We start from the raw sequence: 24,453 nt of genomic DNA on the forward strand, positions 1-24,453 counted from the left end.
TGGAATTGCTGGGTCTTGAGGTAGACTCATTCCCATTTTCCTGAGGAACCGTCATACTGATTTCCAAAGTTACTGTTTGCACTCCCAATAGCAGTGGAGGAGTGTTCCCCTTTCTCCACATCCTCTTCAGCATAAACTGTCGTTACCCAACACTTTTTTAAAAGTAATTCTTTGTCCATTGGATTGTGTAGGCATCCTTACAGAAATCAATTCACCATACATAGTAAGAGTTTATTCCTAGATTCTTGATTATTTTCTGTTCGTCTAAGAATATAGTTTTTTAAATAACTATTTAATCCTTGCATTTAAACTTAATAAATAAAAAAGTATCCTTTGAAATTCAATACATAATATAAAATAACTAATTGCGCCTTAGAAACTTCCTGTTTCTAATAATGAATAGTTGAGATTCTCCTCAACTATTCATTGAGGGAACTGGGATTGACATGTAAAACAAGCTTGTTTCTAATTTAAATAAAAAAATAATAATTTATTGTAGGAATGTCTTTGATTAGCTGGACAGTGGTGGCATATGCCTCTAATCCCAACACTCAAGAGACATGTGCAAGCAGCAAAATTCAGCAAAAGTTCAGAGTTTGGCCTGGGCATGCCTGCTGGCTCCCCGTCATGCTGCTGGGTTGTGCATAGTTTTAGTTGTTTGGTGATCCCCATCCCCACACTGTAGTGAGCTGTTTCCTTTAAAAACAAATTTAAACTTTACATGTGTGATTTTTTGCCTACAATGTATGTCTTTGCAGCATGTGTATTTGGTGCCTGGGGAGGCCAGATCAGGGTGTTAGAACCTTTCTAACTGCAGTTACAGACAGCTATGAACTGCCATGAGGGTGCTGGGAATGAAACCCACTTCCTTTGGAAGCATATCCAGTGCTCTTAACTGCTAAGCCATCTCACCAGCCCCTTACGGGTGTTCCTGAAATTAACATGAAAATTTGAAACTCTTGATTTTTATGATTTTGTAAGGCTTTATTTGTCAAGGGAGTAGCAAACCATTTCCACAGTTTACCCATCTCTGGCCACTTTCTTTTGTATTTTTAAGAAATTTGAGTGAAGCCAGGTGTAGTGGTGCATACTTTTAATCCCAGGACTCAAGAGGCAGAAGGAATCTCTGTGAGTTTAAAGCTTTTCTGGTCTACATAACAAATTCCAGAACAGCCATGGCTACATAGAGAGAACCTGTCTCAAAGAAAAAAAAAAACAAAAGAAATTTGAGTGAGAATCAGGTATGAATTAGGAAGTACTTGAATTCTTAGTTTGTGAAAGGACATTTTAGTGATTTATGGTACTGTTTGCTGACATAGTTAAGAATTTTTATTTATTTTTATGAGGTAGAGTTGGAGTTTATTAGGAATAAAGTTTAATATAGATTTAAGCATGGGATAATTGCAGAGGTGTGTGCTTAGGAAAGGAGACCCACGAGCATGGTTTGTGATTCTCAACAGAATCAACCAAAGCTAGGAGAAAGGAAACATGGATGTCACTGTTGAGTTGCTGTTCATGTAAGCAAGTAAATTTATTTATCTGAAATTTGTGTACATGGTCTTTAAAATTGTAGAATTACATCTTTTTTTAATTTTTACATCATTTCAAGGAAATAAAATTCCTTGTATTTTGCCATTGGATTCAGTGTGCCTTGTACTTGACAAACTATAAATGAGCAACAGCCTTTTAATCTTGTACTCAGTCAAGTGACAACTTGTGAAGATAATTTGGAAGGCTGTGGGAAGGTGTTAGGGTGCAGTTTTTGACTAGTGACTAGAAGTCCACTCCAGAAAGGAATGTCATGAGAGCCAGCAGTGCATTAGTCAGGATAGTTTTCAGCCTTTCTTCCCATGACTTTGTTGGGTATGTGTAGGCCTAAACAGGGAGGTAAGAGGACTACTTCAAGGGTTGTTTCTCTGTCCACCTTGAGGGGCTAGGGATTACACTCAGGTCATCAGGCCTTGTGGCAAGAGCCTCTACTGAGCGATCTTGTGAGTCTTTTCTAAGCAAATTAATTTTATCTTGCTAGGATGCCAATTCGATTAAAAAAATATTTTATATGAAAAAGGCAGAAATTGAACATCATGAAATGGCTAAATCAAGTCTTCGAATAAGGTAGGTGTAAGACATCTAACATCCTTGTGCCTATTTGCAGAATTTTAGCGTGTAATATGAATATTGTAGAAAATAAGATCAATTTAGTGCTGATGTATGATTCTGAAAACAGTAGAAGCATTTCTAGATGCTTCATTGTAGCTGAAGAAAGTCATTTGAAAAGATATGGTGCATATATACTGTGTATGATTATATAACAATACTGTGTAATTTTGCAATAAGGATGTTTAGTCAAAAGAACTCAAGTCTCATTCTAGCTTTTCTTTCATTAGGACTGTATCTTTGAAAAAGTCTTGGTTCTGGGATTCCATTTCCTCTTAAGTGAAATGGAAACATTGAGTAACTACTTTCAAAGCAATCTTCTGACCCTTATGTTTGTTTCAGTATGGTGTCTTCTGGTTCTGTAGCAACCATAAGCTCATGAAGACCAGCCTTGGTCCATGTCCCCAGATCTTGACACAGACCTTACTGTATAATAGACTCTCAGAAATATTATATTACTTCTCTTTGAAGAAAATAGTTGTCTCCTTTTCGTTTGCCCAGCATTCTGATTTTTAGCTATTCACTATCTGAGGGTTTTTTATTTTATTTTTTTATTTTATCTTTGGATAGGACTGCATCAAATTTGGCTGCAGCCAGACTGACAGGTCCTTCGCACAGTAAAAGCAGCCTTGGTGAAGAAAGAAATCCCACTAGCAAGTATTACCGGTGAGAGTAAGGGGGTATAGCCTGAGAGCTGACTGATGCTGGACAATAGGCATGCTAGTCAGATGGCTGTCTTAGAGTATTGCTGTAGGTTTTGAGGAGGGTGTGTTTACTTTAGAAGATTGAGGTAAGAGCTGGGCATAGTGGCAGACACTCATAGTTTCAGCACTTGGAGAACTGAGGCAAGAAGATTGTGAGTTCAAGGTCAGTCTGGGTTCCGTAGCAAGATCCTGTCACAAAAGTAACCACATGTAGATTAAGGTTCTATATAGAACTTTCCTCACCTCTCAGATAACACGTGTTTAGTGTTAGAAATAAAATGTGGTTTTAAGTACTTGTTTATACTATTAAGAATTTGTTATTGTAAAATGAGTGTCTTAGAAGAATATACCTAATCTTTACTTTCCTAAAAAATATGGAGTAATGTACTGAGCACATTTAAGTGAAAAAACAAATTGTAGTAATCTACTCCAAGCTTTCTGCTACCACTTCCTCCCTTTTTTTAAGTGTGTGTATGTTTTGTCTGCATGTATGGTGGTGCACCATGTGAGTTCAGTTCCTGTGGAGGCCAGTAGAGGGTGTTAGGTCTCCTGGCACTGCTGGAGTGACCAACAGACAACAGTGAGCTGCCCTTTGGCTGCTAGGACTCAAACCCAGGTTCTTTGGATGCTCAGCTAGTTTTTTTTTTGTTTTTTTTTTTTTTCGAGACAGGATTTCTGTCTCTGTTTTGGAGGCTGTCCTGGAACTCGCTCTGTAGACCAGGCTGGCCTCGACTCACAAAGATCCACCTGTCTCTGCCTCCCGAGTGCTGGGATTAAAAGCATGCGAGACCTACGCCTGGCCTGAGCTAGTGTTCTTAACTGCTGAACAGCCCCAGCTCCTCTTCTTTGAAAAGAAGAATTCCATTTTTCTTTTCTAAGACTATTTATGAAGAACTAAGAAGACAATTAATAGGAGTTATATTTTTCCTTGATACTGGTGCATTTTAACAGCTCCTTTTTCATAAGGTGAACAAATCATAACACCATTCCGTCTTCTAATTGCTTTTATCTTTGTAGTAATAAAAGAGCAGTCCAAGGGGGTCGCTTATCAGCAATTACCATGGCCCTTCAGTATGGCTCGGAAAGTGAAGAGGACGCAGCTTTAGCTGGTAGGCATTTTTAGATTGTGTTCTTTCTGGATGAACCAAATTGCACTGGCTTTGGTCTTTCTTGGAATTGGTTAGTTTTTTTTTTTTTTTAAGGAAATGTTATTTTGTTGCACTTGATGCCGTCTTGGTTGGGTAAGTAAAACTGTCAAAGGTAAATTGCTTAGTGTCAATGGGCATAATTGAATAAATGTACAATCAGGGAATTTGAGCATAAAAGAGTAGATAAAGATAAATCGGGCTAGATAGATGGCTCGACAATTAAGAGCAGTTGCTCTTGCAGAGGGCATGGGTTCTGTTCCCAGCACCTACGTGGCACTTCATGGCCTTTGTAATCCCAGTTCCAAGGGGTCTGGCACACTTTCCTTTGTAATCCCAGTTCCAAGGGGTTTGACCCTCTTCTGGCTCCCACATGCACTGCATACATGGGTGTGCTGAGATGCAGGCAAAGCTCTCACTCGCGCACATAGAATAAAGTAACACGGGGCTGGAGAGATGGCTTAGCGGTTAAGAGCACTGACTGTTCTTCCAGAGATCCTTTGTTCAATTCCCGGCAACCACATGGTGGCTCACAACCACCTTGAATGAGATCTGGTGTCCTCCCCTGGCATGCAGGCAGAACACTGTATACACAATAAATTTTAAAAAAAAAGAATTATAAAATTAAAAAAAAAAGAATAAAGTAACACTTTTTTCCTAGATAGGGTTTCTCTGTGGCTTTGGAGGGTGTCCTGGAACTCGCTCTGTAGACCAGACTGGCCTCGAACTCATAGCAATCCGCCTGCCTCTGCCTTCCTAAGATTGGGATTGAAGACATGCGACACCACTGCCCAGTTCACTCCCCCCCCCCCACCAGACAGGGTTTCTCTGTATTGTTTTGGAGGCTGTCCTGGAACTTGCTCTGTAGACCCTGCTGGCCTTGAACTCACAGAGATCTGCCTGCCTCTGCCTCCCAAGTATTGGGATTGAAGGCGTGCGCCACAAACGCCTGGCCCCCAGTACCTCGTAAAAGCAGTTGTGGTGGGACCTTCCTGTAATACCAGCACTCTAGAGGTAGAGGCAAGAGGTCAGGTGTTCAGCTAAAAAGAGAAAGCCCCTTTCTAGCCCCTTCAGGCAGTTGCACACACATAGCACATGCACATACATACAGGTATAAATCTTTAGAGAAATGAGCAGCATGTGTTTTATATTTCTATAAAAAATAATATTTGCTTTGTTCTGGTGTTTTTATGACTTAGCTTCTCCATGAACATTTCCTTAGTATGGAATCAGTCGTTACTCTGATGTTACAGATGAGTGGGACAAAGTCAAACTTAAGGGTAAATCACTGCTGAGATTATCAACCCAGTCTAAATTTGGTAGTCTTCTGTTTTTCTAACAAATACCTGAAGATAATAAACAATATCTTGCTTTGGCTCACAGTTTTGAAAGTTCTAGTCCATGATCAGTCAAACCTGTTTCTCTTAGTCCTGTGGCAAGGCAGGGACTGGGAACTGTGGAAGAGTAATAAAGCCTTTTGCCTTGTGTAGGGTGAGTGAACAGGAAGGTTGTTTTGTCTTTATTTTCCTGGTAAATGTGTCTTTGTCTCCCCAGCCGCACGCTATGAAGAAGGGGAATCTGAAGCTGAGAGCATCACTTCCTTTATGGACGTCTCCAATCCTTTCCATCAGCTCTATGACACCGTGAGGAGCTGTCGGAACAACCAAGGGCAGCTCATAGCCGAACCTTTTTTCCATCTGCCTTCAAAGAAAAAATACCCAGATTATTATCAGCAAATTAAAATGCCCATATCGCTCCAACAAATCAGGTAAGACTGCTTCTGCGTTCTTCAGCGTAAATGTGTCTTTCTGTTAGCTGGGCCTGCACAGATCTGTTCCTCCCAGAGATAGATGAAGATAGTGTCTGTCTTATAACTGAGTAAAGCATAGGAAAAACCGTCATGCCCATACTGTCACTCATTGATGATTATTAGTTTTTAAACAGTCTTGTAGTGTAGTCGTGACTGGCTTCAAACTCCTCCTGCCTCAGCATATTGAAAATCAGTTTATTTGGCCTTACTAAAATAATACAGAAGTTAGGCTAACATTCATTTAGAAAATAGTCTAGAAATTGTTGCTTATGTTCTTTGCCTTGTGAAGGATAGTGAGTTTTACAGATGTTATGAGGTTGGAAAGAGGGTATTGGATCCCCAGGAACTAGAGGTACATATTGTTGTGAGCCACCGTGTAGGTACTGGGAACTGAGCTCAGATCCTCTGTTCTTAACTGCTGTACCATGGCTCTAGTTTGTCTGCCCCCACAAAATTTGTATAGGTGTTTTGTCTGCATGTGTGCATCTTGTGCCTGGTAAAGGACATCAGATTCCCTGGAACTCCAGTTAGGGATAGTTGTGAGCTTCCATGTGGGTGCTAGGAAAGCAGCCAGTGCTCTTACCTGCTGAGCCATCTCTCCAGCCATTAGACTAGTTCATTTTAAAACCAGGTTAAGTCCTCAGCCATCTTAGTTGAGAGTTGTTCTAAACTGGAATTTTGTAATACAAAATCAGTAGTTCACGGTTGTTAGGAATAATGCGCGTGGGGATTCCATGGCAGGTGAGGGTAACTGAGACCAAGGAACAAACACGCCAGGCAGTAAGTGAGAAGTTTTATTAGAAAGAGGAGAGGGAGCGGAAGGAAAGACAAAAGAGGTAAAGAGACACGGAAAGAGGAGAAGAGGGAGACAGGGAAAGTCCTGTGTGCCCCAGGGAAACCGCGGAAGGAGAGCATAAGTGGGTGGAGGTCTTTCTTTTAAAGGGGTCCTTTGCACCTGGGCTGACCAGAGTACTGCCTGAGTGCATTCTGCCAGGTGACAGGGGCAGGCCAGCATAATGCCTGAATCCTTACAACTGTGATTCATTGGATTAGTGTAAAATCTAATTTTCATTTCTCAGGATCTTTTTCACTGGTTGTTTTCCTAGTGTATTTACTTTCATAGTTGACCACTTTACTAAATTCTTTAATTTATCCTTTTGGATTTTCAGGTAAACTGTGATATTGTCTAATTTAATAGTGCTTTAGACCTTACTTTTTAACTTAAAAGCCAGTGACAAGTGGCTAATAAAACATTGTGTCATGCTTATGAAAGCTTTTGTGATGAACTTTCAGGACGAATGTTTGATAATTTTCATAACAGAAACTTCTAATCATCTGTTTTTCACAGAACAAAACTAAAGAACCAAGAATATGAAACTTTAGATCATTTGGAGTGTGATCTGAATTTAATGTTTGAAAATGCCAAACGCTATAACGTTCCCAATTCAACCATCTATAAGCGAGTTCTGAAATTGCAGCAAGTCATGCAGGTATGTTGCCACTTGTTGTATCACTGAATTAGTTTCATGTGTTTATGGTGTCATTTTGAGATCTGTATCCTCCGTCTCCACCCCAAGAATATTGAGTAATTTGTCTCTACTACAAGTAGTGTTGAATGTTTTTTATACTAATCAGCCCTGTAGAGAAGAAATAATATTTTAAATACCATAAACATTGTAGTGGAGGAAGCAAGGATTTGACCCTATGGGGAGAGCCAGGTTCAGGATTCTTAGGAAATTACCCTTCAATTCCAGATGGCAGTTGTTCCATCTATAATTTATTCTTTTGATTCTAGATTTTGTTAATGTAGGGGTGGTCTTTGTGGGCCTGGTAGCTAGCACACACCATGTGAATTCAGAAAATCAAACTCGAGTCCTCAGACTTGACGCCAAATGCATTTACCCACTGAACCATCTTACTGGCCTCTGTCTCACAGTTTTTGGTAAAATATTCTGGAAGCAAGGATAATCTTGAACCAAGAAGAGCAAAGGCAATTTTAATCAAATGTAGAGCCTTTATTTGTTTTTGTTTCTTTTTTTTTTTTTTGTTCATTTACTTATCTGTTTATTTTCTGGTCAGCACTGCTTCTCAGTGACATGAATTTCAGGCATCTGCTGTAGTCTGTTCTCTAAGCTTACTGTGTTTGCAAGGTGTGTAACGAAAGATAGTACATCTAGATTTTTACCTCTCACTTTTAAACCCTTTTTTTCTTTGCCATACTTCTGCTTAGAAATCAGATGCCTAGCCAGCCTGGTGATGGCAGACCTTTAGTCACACCACTCAGGGGGCTGAGGCAGGCGGATCTCTGAGTTCTAGGCCAGCATGGTCTACAAGAGTGAGTTCCAGGACAGCCTCCAAAGCAATACAGAGAAACCCTATCTCAAACCAAAGAAAAGAAATCAGATGCCAAAGGCCCCCTCTAGGTTAGCTTACATATGGCATGCAGGGTCAGCCGACCCCACAGCTCACCTCAGAACTTTTAATTATTCCATGCCATTGATTGTCATAAATGCTCTAAGTAGCACTGATTTTTAGTCTGATTTCTTTTTCTTTTTTGGTTTTTACGAGACAGGGTTTCTCGGTATTGTTTTGGAGGCTGTCGGTCCACCCTAGCCTTGAACTCACAGAGATCCGCCTGCCTCTGCCTCCCAAGGTCTGATTCCATTTTTAACCTACTTTTCTGTCATGCAGACTTTTGTTAAATTAGGTTATTAAAAATGTTTAAAGACTATTCAGTTTTGTATGTTCTGTGTGAGGTTGTATCTCTCTGAAATATGTCTAGTTGTTTTAATGTTCATATTTTCAGAGAACCTCTGACATTGTGAGGCTGATTTCTAGCATCTGCTCTATTTCAGGCAAAGAAGAAAGAGCTTGCCAGGAGAGATGACATTGAGGATGGAGACAGCATGATCTCTTCAGCCACTTCTGATACTGGTAGTGCCAAAAGAAAAAGGTATATGTTCTTCTCATATCTGGAACCAGCTCAGTTCTTTTTTATTTTATTTCAGATAAATGTACAAAAACATGTAAGCTATGAAGTATGAACTCTTCTAAAAGTTTTGATAGTTTGTCTTCCAGTTCATTTGTAAGTTGGATAGTAGGTTTCGTTTTTGGTTTTTTGCAACTACTGTATTGCTTTTAGATGACAGAAAAGTGACGAGTAGCTTGGGGAAATGTTACTCTTTTTGCTGTCCAGATTCCTTTTTAAGATGGCAGTTTGAAAGTGCCACTTAAATCTTAGACAAGTGTTTGGTGGTGAATTGCAGACAATGGAGTAGTAGTGAAGAAAGGTAAGGGTTAGTCAGCTCTGCGGCTGCAGTGAAGTACGTCACTGTTCCAGTCTCGCTTTTCCTTATCAGCGTCAGCCGCTCTTTACTTAGGGTTTGAGACGATCAAATCATAGCTGCTACAGGCGATAAAATGTTAACCTGATTTTGGAGGTTTTTTGTTTTTGTTTTTTCCCCCTAACTATCCTCTCAACTCCCCTAATTCTTTTCTTCCCTCACTGGTTTTAAGGAGAGGAACTTCACTGAGATTCTGACGCTAGGCTCTTATAAGGAGTTGTTCAAGACCATCTCTTGGAATTTCTCTGGCCTGATCTCCCTGAAGGTTTACGTTCTTTGTAGCAACAGTCAGTCTGGGAGAATCCCTTGACCAAGGAATAAGCAGATCATTAATAGTAGGGCTTGACAGACTCAGAATTGAATGAAGAAGCCAGTTCATTTTTTGACATATCTCTGTATTTGCATTAAAAGATCCACTAAAATCAGAAGGTTTTGAAATGTGATTTAGGAGCAAAAAGGCTGCCTTGTCTTTTCCTGTTAAACAGCAGTTGAGAAACAGTTTTTAACTTGGAAAATGACTGCAAAGCTATGTGGTGTTAGCTAAATCACTTGGTGTACCCTGAGATGCAGGTCTCCTCCATTATTGGCCTGTGAATTTCATCCTTCCAAGTTCTTAATTCCTTGTTATACCAGGGACAACGGAGGAAAAATGTGAAACCAGATCAGAGACATCAAATCAAGAACATCTTTGAGTAAGATCAGTCACCAATCAAAGATAGAAACTTCTCAGGCAAAAGAAGGTAATGGAGGCAAAAGTAATGGTGCAGTTAGCACCAGCATCTGAGGAAATGCTTTTAAATAAGTTGAGTGTTAGGAAGCATTAACATAGGCTAGATACTTTAAAATTACCTATCTCTGGGGCCTTTAGCTTGTGGTACAGTTCAAGTAGATGAAGTTATTGCCCTTCAACTTCCTATAGAAAGAACACTAAGCTATATGTTTTTAAAATTAATAGATCATATTTCAGACAAAAGTCTCCTTGTGAATAAGTTTCCTAGGAAATGGTTCATATACTAAAGTGAAAAAAAGTGGCAAGAACCATAAATTATCTACCAAAACCAAACAAACAAACAAAAATCAATCCAGGCTTAGGCTGCAAGCATGTGTGGATATTTAAACACGGAGAATTAAGTACTATTGGTCAGTAACAAAATCATGAACCTTTTAGTTAAAAGGTTTTGATAGTAAGTGGGTTTCTTCAGAAGTCAAGAGAACATGAACTTGACCGGAGATGTCAGAGCCATGTTTTCCAAATACTGCTCCACTTCTAAATAATACATCTGATTCTATTTTTGCTTTATTTTTTTTTAATACTGAAAAGTGTTTTTAAAAAGTGGTTTGTAGGTATATATTTTCTTTATTCTGGAAATGCATCCTTTCCCCTACTTTCTACCTACCGAAAATCTGCTTTCTGTGTTGAAATGTTTCAAGTGTTATGATCTTTTATCTTTTGGACCAAATAATCTTCTTGTCCTCAATCATGTTTGGCTTATGCATGACCCTCCACTGTTGCTTGTTTTATTTCTCTTCACATGTATTGTTTGTTTCTGCTTTCCCAGGAATACTCATGACAGTGAGATGTTGGGTCTCAGGAGGCTATCCAGGTGTGCAGACCTTTTTTATGCATAAACATAAGTTCAAAGGTGTAATTCTCTGAAATGGTCGGTACTGACATTATGAGAAGAAATACTTTATGCATGTTACACAAGTGTTTGGGATGCCAGTTTATTTTATGAGTAAAGAAAGCAATGCAGTTTAGAAGTCTTGTGTGTCAAAATTAGCCTCCTTGTGGTCATTGCTACCTTCATTTTGTTGCTGGCTTTCTTTTCCAGGGGCAGAAATCCCTCTCACTTATCATTGAGATATGCTCTTTAGCAAGAGGTACAGGCTGGCATAGTCAGTGACGTGGGCTTGTGGGTGTTGATTACATCTCAGGAATGCCATCCTGACTGAGATGGTGGAAAGGTCAGAATCAACATTGGCAATCCAACCACTAGTGCCTGTGGGCACTAGTGCATTGTATTGGGCTAGTGCTTCTTGTTAATTTTTTTTAGTTTCTGATCCTGTCTACATCTTATTTCTTAAAAGCATCCATTTCTTTAAGGCATCTTTTGTATATTACTTAAGATTTTCAGTATAACCTACAAGTTGCCATGTTATGGTGTTGAGTAACTATATAGTGGTTTGTTTTTTAGATGTATTTTCATTTTATGTGTGTGAATGTTCTGTCCACATGCATACCTACCTGTGCACCACGTACATAGGGAACCTGCAGGAACCAGAAGAGGGTGTCTGCTTGTCTGGGACTGGATCAGGCATTCATAGGTGTAGTGGCTCTCATTCCCATACTCAGCATTCAAGAGGCTCAGGAAGGGGAATCTATCCATTTGAAGTTAGCCTGGGTTATAATATGAGAACTTGTTTTTCTGGTTTGTTTTAAAGGAGATTCAGAACATAGTCCCTTCTCACTCATAATCATTGTACATTAGAAAAGGCACTCATCTGTATTTTGACTTTCATGTGTTGGAAGCTTGTTCTTGTATACTGATACTCTTAGTACAGGACCTTTTATGGTCAATCTCTTCTAAAAATACCTTTATTGCAGTAATATGTACAATTTGGCTTGGAATCTCCTTTAGTACATGATGAATAGTCTTGATTTTGAGTTCCCTTAAGATGTATTTTATTTGGGCATTGTGGCTCATACTGTAATCTCCAACCTTGGGAAACAGAGGCAGGAGGATTCTGAGTTTGACTCCAGCCTAGTTTGCATAGTATGAGATTTTGTCAGGAAAATAGTATTTTAGCCAGGTGTGGTAGTAAACAGTTGTCTACAGTCACAGCAGTACTGGACAGGATTCTAGAATTCTAGGCTAGCTCACATTGAGAGACTGTCTCAGGGAGGAAAGAAACAAGATGATTTTACTTTAATATCTGCAAGGTACTGATACTCAGTGAATGTTCATGCTGGTTAAAGGATGTGGGACCTGTTTCATGTACCTTTGCAAAAATGAAGATTATGAAAATATTAGTAATTATTAGCTTAACAGAGGTGAAGGGATAGAATGTCTACAAGTGTTCTAAGAATAATCCTGAAAAGCAAAGAGACATTAGGAATAGACAGAAATGGGGCTGGAGAGATGACTCTGTGGTTAAAAGAACTTGCTGTTCTTTTGAGGAACTCAAGTTTGGTTCCCAGAACGTACAACGTCAAAGAAGGTCATGTGTGACCCTAGTAATAGTTCTGTTTGCCCTCTGAGACTGCAAACCAGTTATTTATTCGTCATAAGTAAAGAAAGGAAATTACTAGATTAGAACAGTTTTTAAGGCAAATTCACATTCCGTATATGACCCACTTACAGTTACCAAGTGTTAGGATTAATTGATATTGAGAGAATGGACCATTTGCTATTTTATTTTACAAAATCCAGTTAAAAGCTTTGTCTTGTAAAATCTCATTAAAGTCTGCCACAGATTCAGTTCCAAATGAAAATGCTTGTAGCTTCATACAGAAGAATCTCCTGATAATTGGGAATGGTTTGCTGAATCCTGGAAGACAATAAAGTTAATCTGCTGGCTTTTAACTACAGCGTTCTTCTTCTTGGAACTTTGGGAATGAGGAACTGATTCTTTCTGAATTAACTAATGAGCTCTCTTTTAAGCCTTAACGTTTCAAAGCTGAGTTCTTGCATCTTCCTTTTAAGGTCATGCTCTACATGTTAGACATTTCTAAACAAGCCAGATGTGACTTGGTTTTAAGTCTGTGAGTTTTGATTCAAGTTCTGAAATTTCTTCTCAGTCTCTGAAAGTTAAAGTTGCCGTGCCTCAATATGAAGCTCTGCTTTGGAGCTTTGTCCCTTTTAATTAGCTACAGACCTGGAGATGAAGAACAACTTCACATCATTGTCCGTCCCATATTGCTTCCCCCCACCCCTCTGGGTTTTCGAGACAGGGTTTCTCTGTGGCTTTGGAGGCTGTCCTGGAACTAGCTCTTGACCAGGCTGACCTGGAACTCACAGAGATCCGCCTGCCTCTGCCTCCCAAGTGCTGGGATCAAAGGCGTGTGCCACTGCTGCTTGGGTTTTCAATGGCTGATTGTTATTTGAACACACACACTACACATACACAAATGCACACGTGATCTTTGTCTTCCCTCCCTCCTTTCCCCTCTTCTCCAACCCCACATCATGTAGATCAGGTTTGCCTAAACTTTCTATGAATCCAAAGATGACCTTGGAATCTTGAACCTCTTTCCTCCACCTCCTAAGTGCTAGAATTACAAATATGTACTAACATGCTTGGCTTCTATTTCTGATTTTTAAAATCATACCTTAAATTAAGGCAGTGCCTCATGACCCAGAAGGAGAGTGAGACTAGTCTGAGGATTAGTCTTAGAGACTCAAAACCCTATAATTTTCTTTAGTAATGAACTTCCTTCCCCATACAAGATGGAATACAACTAAAATTTGCCTCTGTGTACTATATTATAGGATCTTAACAGGTTTTTGTAAACTAAACACTAACCCTTAAGTCCTCTCCTTTTTTACATACATGACCACTTGAAGACTGCTGGGCAAACTAGCTAGAATTTATCAGTACTCTGATGACATAATACAACTGACAGAAATCAAACTAGAAAATGAATTCTTTTAATGGTTTATTGAACCATTTGCCTTGAACATTTCATTTAGCCTCTGAGCTGGATTTCTCAACAGTTAAGTAAGGCCTCTTTTAAATTCTGGTGTTAATCTTTGGTCCTTGTACTTTGTTCTATGCCACTCATACCAGTTTTTCAGGATCTTATCTTGAAGATGGACTCTGCAGAAAGGCAAGAATATATGCTGAAGGCTAAAACTTTAGAGAGAGTTTAGATGACCCACAGACTACTTCAAGCTACCTTGGATTAGACAGGGATTCTGGGTAAAGGGATAAGTGGGGTCTGACCCTGACATGATCAATGCCAGAGAGATCCGTACCCTCTATGAAGACATTTTGAGAGGTGGGGCATTCCTGTCATCCAGAATATTCTGTTTAGAAGTAGCTATCTTTCTTTTATCTTTTTTGACAGTTTCTCTGTGTGACAGCTCTGGCTGTCCTGGAACTCGCTCTTGTAGACCAGGTGGTCTCGAACTCACAGAGACGCACCTGCCTCTGCCTCCCAAGTGCTAGGATTAAAGGCATGTGCCATCATCGCCCGGTTAGGAGTAGCTATTTTAAGAGATGAAACACAGTTGGTTTCTTTTGTGTTGTCTGTCTTTAGAAGTTGAAAAGCTAGTTTTATTGCATTGTTTGTCTCAAAACCCAAAGTATTTCAATTGGTTATTAAGTTTCATTTTCTTATGATATCACACAATATCTTGTATTCAATATTACATTTCCAGAGCTATTCTAAACTGGTTTGTCACTTGCTCCTGCCAGAATCACTGTTGTAATCATTTTATAAATTGTCTTAATATTCTCTTATAACTTTCCAGGGTGCTTACTATGTTTATGGCACATCTAATGAATACATTGTAATCATCACGAAGTACCTGCCCACAAATTTATTTTATTTTGTGATCACCCTTGGATAAAGAAAACTGACCCTGTCGTTTTTTCCCCCCTTTCTACCTTCCCCTCAACAGTAAAAAGAACATAAGAAAACAGCGAATGAAAATTTTATTCAATGTTGTTCTTGAAGCTCGAGAGCCAGGTTCAGGCAGAAGACTTTGTGATCTATTTATGGTTAAGCCATCCAAGAAGGACTATCCTGATTACTATAAAATCATCTTAGAGCCAATGGACCTGAAAATAATTGAGCATAACATCCGAAATGACAAATACGCAGGTGAAGAAGGAATGATGGAGGACATGAAGCTTATGTTCCGCAACGCCAGGCACTACAACGAGGAGGGCTCTCAGGTGAGGCAGGGTGTCCTAGAGCGAATGCCTCTGTCTTTCTGTGACAGATCAGAGCTAGGTTCCCTCTGGAGAGGGAGGGAGGGAAAGAGCTGTCTTCCTTAGTCACTGTCTTATCTCGCTGACTTTCAGTTAGGCTGACTGGCCAGCAAGCCACAACCTGTGTGCATGGTTGAGAACGATACCTAATACCTCTCTTTGGTTTCCTATGCACTCACCTGGCACCTACATTTTTATCCTGCTTTCCGTCGGGGAGCCGGTTTAGTCTGTAAGCATTTGCTCTGCATGTGTGAAGCCTTCATTTCAGATCCCAGCACACAGTGTAAAAAGTCAGACACAGCAGTACATACCTGTAATTCCATGCTGGGTGGTGAGACACAGGACCCCTAAGACTGTCGGTCAGGTTAGCCAGATTGAGTCCAGGTTCATTGAGAAGACCCTATCTCAAAGAAAACAAAGTGGAAACGCGGCCAAGGAAGACATCCAACATGAGCTCTGGCTTGCATTATGGATACCAACATACAAAATAGAGAGCTAGGTGTGACAGTGTGTACTGTAGTCAGAATACTTGGGAAGCAGAGGCAGGTGGATCTCTTGAATTTAAGATCAGTTTGGTCTTGGTGAGTTCTAGGCCAGCCAGGCTATATAAGAAAGATTTGATCTCAAAAAACCAAAGTGATGATGATGGTAATAAATAGATGAATGTTTTAAGTGATGCACGCCTTTGATCCCACCACTCAGGAGGCAGAGGCAGATGCATATATATATATGCATCACATATGTGCCTGGTGTTAAGATCAGAGGGTGTTGACTCCCTTGGAACTGGAGTTAACAAATAATTCTGAGCTGCATGACATGAGTGCTGTGAACTGAACTCAGGTTCTCTGCAAGAACATTAATTACTTTTATAGCTGAGTCTTGTGTCTAGCCCCTTTGTTTGTTTGTTTGTTTGTTTGTTTGTTTGGGGGTGGTTGGGGGGCTCTTCTGGGATCAGTTGAGCCAAGGACTTTTTGCGGGGGGGGGGGGGTTCAAGGCAGGGTGTCTCTGTATTGTTTTGGAGGCTGTCACAGAACTCACTCTGTAGACCAGGCTGGCCTCGAACTCACAGAGATCCGCCTGCCTCTGCCTCCCGAGTACTGGGATTAAAGGCTTGCGCCACCAATGCCTATCGAGCCAAGGACTTTTATGTGTTCTCTGCCATTTAGCTATATCTTTAGGTGGTGATTTTTAATTCTTTATCAGTATAGCCAAAGTATGACCTTCCTTTGCTATATTTTCTATTTCATATCTTTTACCCATTTTAAATATTCAAAAATAAAACATTTTCAAATTATTTCCTTTTTTATGCCGTTATTTTAAATTAAAGTATACATGCTAAGGACACTTGTAGATTGAAGAAATAGGCTTTTTTATAATATTCATACTGTCTTCAGGATCCCTGACTACTGTACACCTTTAGGAGGGATAATCAGAGAGGAAAAGTCACATTCCTTCTGCCACTCTGCTCCTGTGGGCATTCAAGGGAATGCAGCCTCTGCTGGGGAGATAGGAGGAGGCAGCTGTGGAACAAGACCATTGAGTGAGAACCTTGTTCTTGGCTGTGTATTGCCAGCAGTGGTCAGTCTTTGGAGGGATATTTTCAGTCTGGGTTGTGTCAGATGCCTTGGAGATCCGGTGGAAGAGATAGGGATGTTTGTTGTTTTAGGAAATGACACATATAAAAATGTTTTGGAGCATCTGTTAAAACCTGCAAAACTGAGACTCAAAGAGATGACTGGTTAAGAGCACTGACCAGTCTTCCAGGTGACTCTTGATTCAATTTGCAGCAGCCATGTGGCAGCTCAGAACCCTCTGTAACTAGTGCCAAGGAATCTAGTATCCTCTTCTGGCTTCTACATAAACATGCAGACTAAGCACCCAGACAAAGGAAATAAACATCTACCCCAGTGGATCTCAGATAATAGCTTGAATTTCCTTTTTCTCTCTTTTTTCCTTTCTGTCTATCTTGTCCCCCCACACACACCTCTTTTTTTTTTTTTTTGAGACAGGGTTTCTCTGTGTAACAGTTCTAGCTCTCCTGGAACTTGCTCTGTAGACCAGGCTGACCTCAAACTCAGAGATCCACCTGCCTCTGTCTCCTGAGTGCTGGGATTAAAGGTAAGGGCCACCGTGCTTGGCTTACTGCCATGCGTTTCTGTACATTAGAATCACCCAAAGAGCCATAGGGTAGTAATGCTAATGTCCTGAAGAGAATGGAAACATTTAGCATCAGCTGTCCTAAACCATGTTTTAGACACATTCACACATTTTTTACTTGTTAGTTGGTGCTTTTGATAATGAAGATAGGGTTTTACTGTATAGCTGATGATGGCCTCAAACTTGTGATTTTTTCAGCTTCCTGAGTGCTGGTAATTAATTTATATATCGCCACCTTCAGAGAGATTAAAACTGCTTTACTCCTTAATTGTGATGTTTTTAGAAAATGATCTTAAGTGTGTCTCTGGAATGCAGGTGTACAATGACGCACATATCCTGGAGAAGTTACTCAAGGATAAAAGGAAGGAGCTGGGACCTCTGCCTGACGATGATGACGTGGCTTCTCCCAAGCTGAAACTGAGTGAGTCTGTTTGTCGCTTGCTCTTAGTTTAGACTGTCAGAGGGAGCTTGCTGGCCTCTTGACATTTCTTTGCTTAGACGATGAATGTTTTCCTCACTAGCACTCTGCTGTTAGATGCCTTCCTTCTTCACATGCAGTCTTTGTGTTTTAAGTAAACAAGACTGTAAAACTGTTAACCTAGTTTGTTGATGGGACTGAATATCTGACAGTGAAAATGAGAAAGGGTTCATTTTGATACAACTTCAGAAGCTCAATCTCCATTGTTCTGAGCTATAGTAAAATAGTCCATCATGTAAGGACACAGAGTTGCAGATTTGCTTAGCCCAGGCAGTCAAGGAGCAGAGGAAAAGACATGGAGGCCCTCCACCAGCCTAGCCCCACCTCCCAGTACTGCTATCAGATAACGATCCATCTAGTAAGTCTCTGTTGGTAAAAGCAGAGCTCTCGTAGTCAGTACCTCTCAATGATTGTACCCACCATCTGGATTCCAAGTCTTCTATGAGGAACTTTTCAAGGCTGCTTCATATCCAAACCATTAAAAAAAGAGAGCTTGAATATAATGGCAGAGGCTTTCTTTGCTTTCTGGAATGCAGTGTGTAGCATAACCATTAAATGGTAAGACTATTATTTATTAGATGCCAAAAAGAAGAATATGTTAGGTTTTGTTAATATTTGTTTCATGTTTCATAAAATTAAAAGTGAATCCCAACAAGTGTATGTAGGAAGAGACATTAGGACTGCGCTGCTACAACTGTACTGGATAGAATTTGGGAGGTGAGAAATGTACTACTCAGTGACCATCTGAGTCCCCTATTTGGCTACGATTTTATTGAAACTTTTAAAGGAAAAGAACACAACAAAAATACCATTGAATTAAGATAGTTCTGATCTATAAGATATATATAAATGAAACATGCCAAATAACAATTTCAAATAATCTTAAACAAATGCTAAGCAAACATCTTTAGAGCTGTACCTACTTCAAAGAAGAAAGAACTAGCATCTTCCATGTAAACTGCCTGTTAACCCAAATTTCACTGTTGCTTGTAACTTTTGCTAAATGACGGTCTTTTGTCATTAAGAAATTTGTCTATTCATGTAATTATAAAAGCGTAAACATGCCGGGTGTTGGTGGTGCACTCCTCTAATCCCAGCACTGGAGAGGCAGAGGCAGGCGAATCTCTGAGTTTGAGGCCAACCTGGTCTTCAGAGCGAGTTCCAGGACAGCCTCCAGAACAATACAGAGAAACCCTGTCTCGGAAAAACCAAAAAAAAAAAAAAAAAAAAAAAAAAAGCAAAAAGCATACACATAGTTAAGAAGGCACATGCCTGTATTCCCAGCCTTGGGGAGTTAGAAGCAAGATTATCAGAAGTTCTACATCAGAGTTCAATGTGAGCTACATAGTGAGTTTGAGATCAGCCTTGGCTATTTGAGGCTCTGTCTGTAAACAAACAGACTAGTTTGGGGATATCCTGTTACTGAGTTGGTGATCATTTCTAGGAATTTCCATGACTGGAATTAGGAAAAATGTGAGTTTATATTTAGAAAAATAAAACATGTTAAACTCGCCGGGCGTTGGTGGCCCACGCCTTTAATCCCAGCACTTGGGAGGCAGAGGCAGGCGGATCTCTGTGAGTTCAAGACCAGCCTGGACTACCAAGCGAGTTCCAGGACAGCCTCCAAAGCCACAGAGAAACCCTGTCTCGAAAAACCAAAAAAAAAAAAAAAAATGTTAAACTCAATTGATATTTTCATATTCAACTTTCAAGAATTTTATTAACACTTCAGTTTGTTTCAACATCTTTATCTTTTTCCTGTAATGAGATTCTTAGTTCTCTGGGATGTTAGAGGTGACGGCATTAGAATGTCACAGAGGTTCTCATTTATTTAACCTTTTCACAGTCATCTCAGCATAAAGTATTTACCCTCATAGCAAAAGTATGTGCTATCTGGGTATTGATGGCATACACCTATAATCAGCACTTGAGAGGCAGAGGCAGGTGGGATCTTTGTGAGTTTGAGGCTAGCCTCGTCTATAAAGCAAGTTCTGGGGCAGTCAGAGCTGTTACACAGAGAAACCCTGTGGGGGGGGAGGTTACTAGTTTTATGTGTTATTCATCCACCACCTTTTTTTTTTTTAATTTTATTATGTATACAGTGTTCTGTCTGCATGTATGCCTGCGTGACAGAAGAGAGCACCAGATCTCATTACAGATGGTTGGGAGCCACCATGGGGTTGCTGGGAATTGAACTCAGGACCTCTGGAAGAACAGTCAGTGCTCTTAACCTCTGAGCCATCTCTCCAGCCCCTCATCTACCACCTTTAATCCCAGCCCTTAGGGCTAAGGCAGGAAGGTGGAGAGTTCAAAGCCCAACTGTGTTATATTATGAGACTCAGTCTCGAAAAAGTTTATGTACATACAAAAATTTTATTATTTACATATAAATTATTGTACATACAGTATATTGTTGACCAGAGTAAAGGTTTTTGTCCAAATCTATTTTTGTCTGTAAGGGCTGTCTCACTGAGGATAGGCTGATGACTGTGTTTTTACAAATCATTTGGGATAGCCCTTTTCTTATGGTTGTACTACCAGCTATGTAAAAAACCATACTTACACCATTTTATCCACTTTATATTACCTCTCTCTCTTCAGGTAGAAAGAGTGGTGTTTCTCCTAAGAAGTCGAAGTACATGACTCCAATGCAGCAGAAGCTAAATGAAGTGTATGAAGCTGTGAAGAACTATACTGATAAGAGGGGTCGCCGTCTCAGTGCTATATTTCTGAGACTCCCCTCTAGATCAGAGCTGCCTGACTACTATCTGACCATTAAAAAACCCATGGACATGGAAAAAATTCGAAGTCACATGATGGCAAACAAGTACCAAGATATAGATTCTATGGTAGAGGACTTTGTCATGATGTTTAATAATGCCTGTACCTACAATGAACCAGAGTCTTTAATCTACAAAGATGCTCTTGTCCTACATAAAGTTCTCCTGGAAACTCGGAGAGACCTGGAGGGAGATGAGGATTCTCATGTCCCAAACGTGACCTTGCTGATTCAAGAACTTATCCATAATCTTTTTGTGTCGGTCATGAGTCATCAGGATGATGAAGGAAGGTGCTACAGTGACTCCTTAGCAGAGATTCCCGCTGTGGATCCCAGCTTTCCCAACAAACCTCCCCTTACATTTGATATCATTAGGAAGAGTGTTGAAAGCAATCGCTATCGGCGACTTGATTTGTTTCAAGAGCATATGTTTGAAGTGTTGGAAAGGGCAAGAAGGATGAATAGGTATGTTTTCAAAACCATTCCTTTATGATGAAAATATATGATGTTTAATGCAAAACAGGTGAAGAAATTCTGCTCTGGTAAACTTTCTCACCTTAGGTTGTTGTTACAGTGGGTGGCCTGTTCCCCTGAATTCTAACAAAACTTACAAAAAGCTGTGTGTTCTGTAAAGTGGAAAGAGCACTGCTAAGTTGTCAAAATGAGTGCCAGCGAAAGGAAGAGATAATTAAAGCTCTTGTGCAACGCAGAAACCTAAAATACAGCCTTTCACAGAACATGTCTCTTACAGGCTAAGTAATACAGTTTGTAATAGAAATTAAAAGTAGGATTTTTCTTTGAAAGTTAGTTCAAGACTGTTTTAAATGAATTAAAGAGCTTTGAGCTATTCTTTGAGGTCAGAGTGGTCTAAATCCAGTCAATTTTTTTAAAAACTTACTTATTTTTATTTTATGTGCACAGCTAGATGTCCTGCCTAGATGTATGTTTGTGCACCACATTGTGCATTGCTCCCAGAGGCCAGACGAGGTGTTGGTTCCTCTAGGACTAGAGTTACTGATGGCTGTTGGTTACCAGACAGGTGCTGGAACTTAAAACAGGGTCCTCTGGAAGAGGAGTCAGTGCACCTAACCCTTGAGCTGTCTCTCTGTCCCCTCTCAATTTCTATTTCAAGTGCTTAGAAAGCTCTTTTGCTTTTAATCTTTAAAATTTACTTATTTTATATCCTGGCCACAGTTTCTCCTCCTTCCTCTCTCCCCATTCCATCTCTCCCACCCACCTGCCAAATCTACTCCTCCATTTCTGTTGAGGAAAGGGCAGGCCTCCCATGGATATCAACAAAACAAGGCATTTCAAGTTGAAGTAAGACTTAAGCTCCTTCCCATGTATTAAGACTGGGCAAGGCAACACAGTATGAGGAGTCTGGTCTCAAAGCCAGCAAAGAGTCAGAGACAGCCCCTGCTCCCACTGTTAGGAATCCCATAAGAAGACCAAACTACACAACTGTCACATATCTGTGGAGAGCCTATGTCAGTCCCATGCAGGCTCCCTGGTTGTTGGATCAGGCTCTGTAACATACAGCCCAGGTTAGATGATTCTGTGGGCTTTCTTGGCATTTATCAGTTTAGGAACTTAGTGTAGGACTGTAAATGGTTTAAAAGAGTAAATTTACATTTACTAAAGATCTTTCAACTTTTTGGCCTATGTAGATCTTTGCCACTTACTGGTAGCATACTCAGTGTAGTTTGGCAATTGCAACGTAAGTTCTGTATGTTCTTGGAGGCACTTAGCTGAATTGAACTTAAAGATTGTAAACCTTACCCTTCTGTGATTTAAAGTGTTATAGTGCTGAGAGCTAGAACTTTAGGCTGTTTAATTCCATGTAGGAAGTCTTCAAAGCCATCATTTGCTCTTGGCCTTAAAGGAAAAGTAAATACTAATGATTGCTTTTCCTGGTGAGAATTTTTTTTTAATGAAGCTTCATGTTAAAGCTCTTCATGTAAATAATCTCTAACTCATGTATGCTTTTTTAGGCAACTGATAATCTTTTTCAGTTTTCATGAGAAGAATTGGATATGTGCAGGAAAAAGAGGTTTATCACAGCTACTAGGTGATGTTTGTTCTCCACTGAGAACCCTGCTGCTAACGGTCACTAGTTAATGAACACAGCCATGGATGATAAACATTGTTGAGCTCTGTATTCTAAGAGCTTGAAGTCTTGTGGGCAGGATAGGACTTATACTTAGGGGATTGTGAAATAGCATATCAAAACCCAGCACTCAGAAAAGATAGTGCTGTAAGGAACTTGGTGGGCCAAAGTTCACCTAAAAAGGCACAAACATCGTGAAAGAGTTTGAGGACGATTGATACTCCAGATACGATTAATGGTATGAAGAAAGGCAAAGGATTAGAGTGTGAAGACACTGTGTTCCAGAGCTGGAGGTAGAGTTAAGCTGATTAGGCCCTTAATTAACATGTTTAGGAAATGGTCCTTGTTGTGAGATACTAGGGATAGAAATAAAGAAAGGGGCACGTCTTGCAGTCCAATTTTACAGGAGTTTTTCAGTCAAGTAGTTTTTGTTGGATGATTGTTGGCCAAAAAGCATATTCCAGGTACATAAAATGTAGCAGTATTTTCATGAAATTCAGATCTGATTTTTTTTCTCAGTTTATGGAGTCCATAAACTAAAGACACTCCCTGTGGTCCCATCGTGACTTGAGTTCAGTGAGTCTTCTAAAGAGCATGTATCTAAGATTATGGGGAACTTTGTATGTGATTTATATTTCTAGAAAACTGTCTTTTCATTATCATGTTGTTGACATGATAGGCTTTTGCTTTTGAGGTCTAGAAGATACAGCCAGATACACATGGGACTGTAATCTGCATAAATTATCTCATGCCCATGTGACTCAGCAGCAGTTAAGACTGCCTGTCTTCCAGAAGATGTAGGAAGATGTAGGTGTGCTTCCCAGCACCCACATGGTGGCTCACAGCCATGTGGTGCAGCTGTTTAATCCCAGCACTCGGGAGCCAGGGGCAGGCAGATCTCTGTGAGTTCAAGGCCAACCTGGTCTACAAAGCGAGTTCCAGGACAGCCAGAACTACACAAAGAAACCCTGTCTCGAAAAAACAACAACCAAAAAAAAACTGAATTGATGAAAGAGGTCTGGGAGATGGTCACTGGGTGAAGCTCTTGCCATCCAGGTCCAAGGACTTGAGTTCAGACTGCCAGCCTCCACCTAAAAAAAGCTGAGCATTCTGGCGCAAGCCTGTAACTACCCAGTAGCTGAGGGTAAACATCCTTGGAGCTTCCTAGCCAGCTAGTGAGTTCCAAGTATAAGACCCTATCTCAAAAAAGTAAAGTAGAAAGTAATAAAGACCTGACCTTGATCTCTGATCTCTGCATACCTCCACACACACCCAAAACACATACAGATGTACATACCAAGCAACCATACACACAAAAAAGGAAAAATAATCATAAATTCTTTTTAAAAAATTGATAAGGCTGATATAGTGGTTTATACTTGTAATCCCAGCACATGGAAGCTGAGGTAGAAGGATTCATAGTTTTAGGCCAGCCTGGGCTATAAAGTGAGAGTGTCTCACCAAACTAGAATAAAGAAGAAAAAAAGAATAGCTTAAAATGCATCTGTTTAGTGAATTATATATCACACTTCTATCTACTATCTTCACATTAATGATAGGCATTCTAGATGTGTAAGTTTTTGTTGTTGTTGTTTTGGGTTTTTTTTGTTTTGTTTTTTGTTTTGTTTTTTTTTTTTTACGAGACAGGGTTTCTCTGTATTGTTTCGGAGGCTGTCGGTCCAGCCCGGCCTCGAACTCTCACAGAGATCCACCTGCCTCTGCCTTCTGAGTGCTGGGATTAAAGGCATGCACCACCAACACCAGTGACACATAATTCTTTTTCCCTTCTTGTAGTATTTGCATCTGCCAGTTCCCTCTAAATCAGTTACTTTTGA

The 24,453-nt window shown here is 40.0% G+C and overlaps 1 protein-coding gene across 24 annotated transcripts in view; it reads left to right on the top strand.

Moving 5' to 3' along the window:
• The window catches only part of Pbrm1 (polybromo 1), a 90,617-nt gene that overhangs the window by 30,309 nt on the left and 35,855 nt on the right, over positions 1–24,453 (top strand). For 13 of the 24 annotated variants that reach the window (XM_040747810.1, XM_040747830.1, XM_040747811.1 and 10 more), the window contains 10 exons: positions 2,030–2,115; positions 2,728–2,823; positions 3,879–3,970; positions 4,064–4,102; positions 5,561–5,774; positions 7,165–7,306; positions 8,672–8,769; positions 14,785–15,061; positions 17,570–17,675; positions 20,334–20,976. In XM_040747810.1, the coding sequence (XP_040603744.1) occupies positions 2,030–2,115; positions 2,728–2,823; positions 3,879–3,970; positions 4,064–4,102; positions 5,561–5,774; positions 7,165–7,306; positions 8,672–8,769; positions 14,785–15,061; positions 17,570–17,675; positions 20,334–20,976 (1,793 nt within the window). The remainder of the gene's footprint in view (positions 1–2,029; positions 2,116–2,727; positions 2,824–3,878; positions 3,971–4,063; positions 4,103–5,560; positions 5,775–7,164; positions 7,307–8,671; positions 8,770–14,784; positions 15,062–17,569; positions 17,676–20,333; positions 20,977–24,453) is intronic. The other 11 variants (XM_040747816.1, XM_040747824.1, XM_040747825.1 and 8 more) reach the window with 3 other exon arrangements.

The sequence above is a fragment of the Mesocricetus auratus genome, unplaced genomic scaffold (genome assembly GCF_017639785.1).
Source record: "Mesocricetus auratus isolate SY011 unplaced genomic scaffold, BCM_Maur_2.0 Super-Scaffold_100006, whole genome shotgun sequence".
In the NCBI taxonomy this organism is placed as follows: Eukaryota; Metazoa; Chordata; class Mammalia; order Rodentia; family Cricetidae; genus Mesocricetus; species Mesocricetus auratus.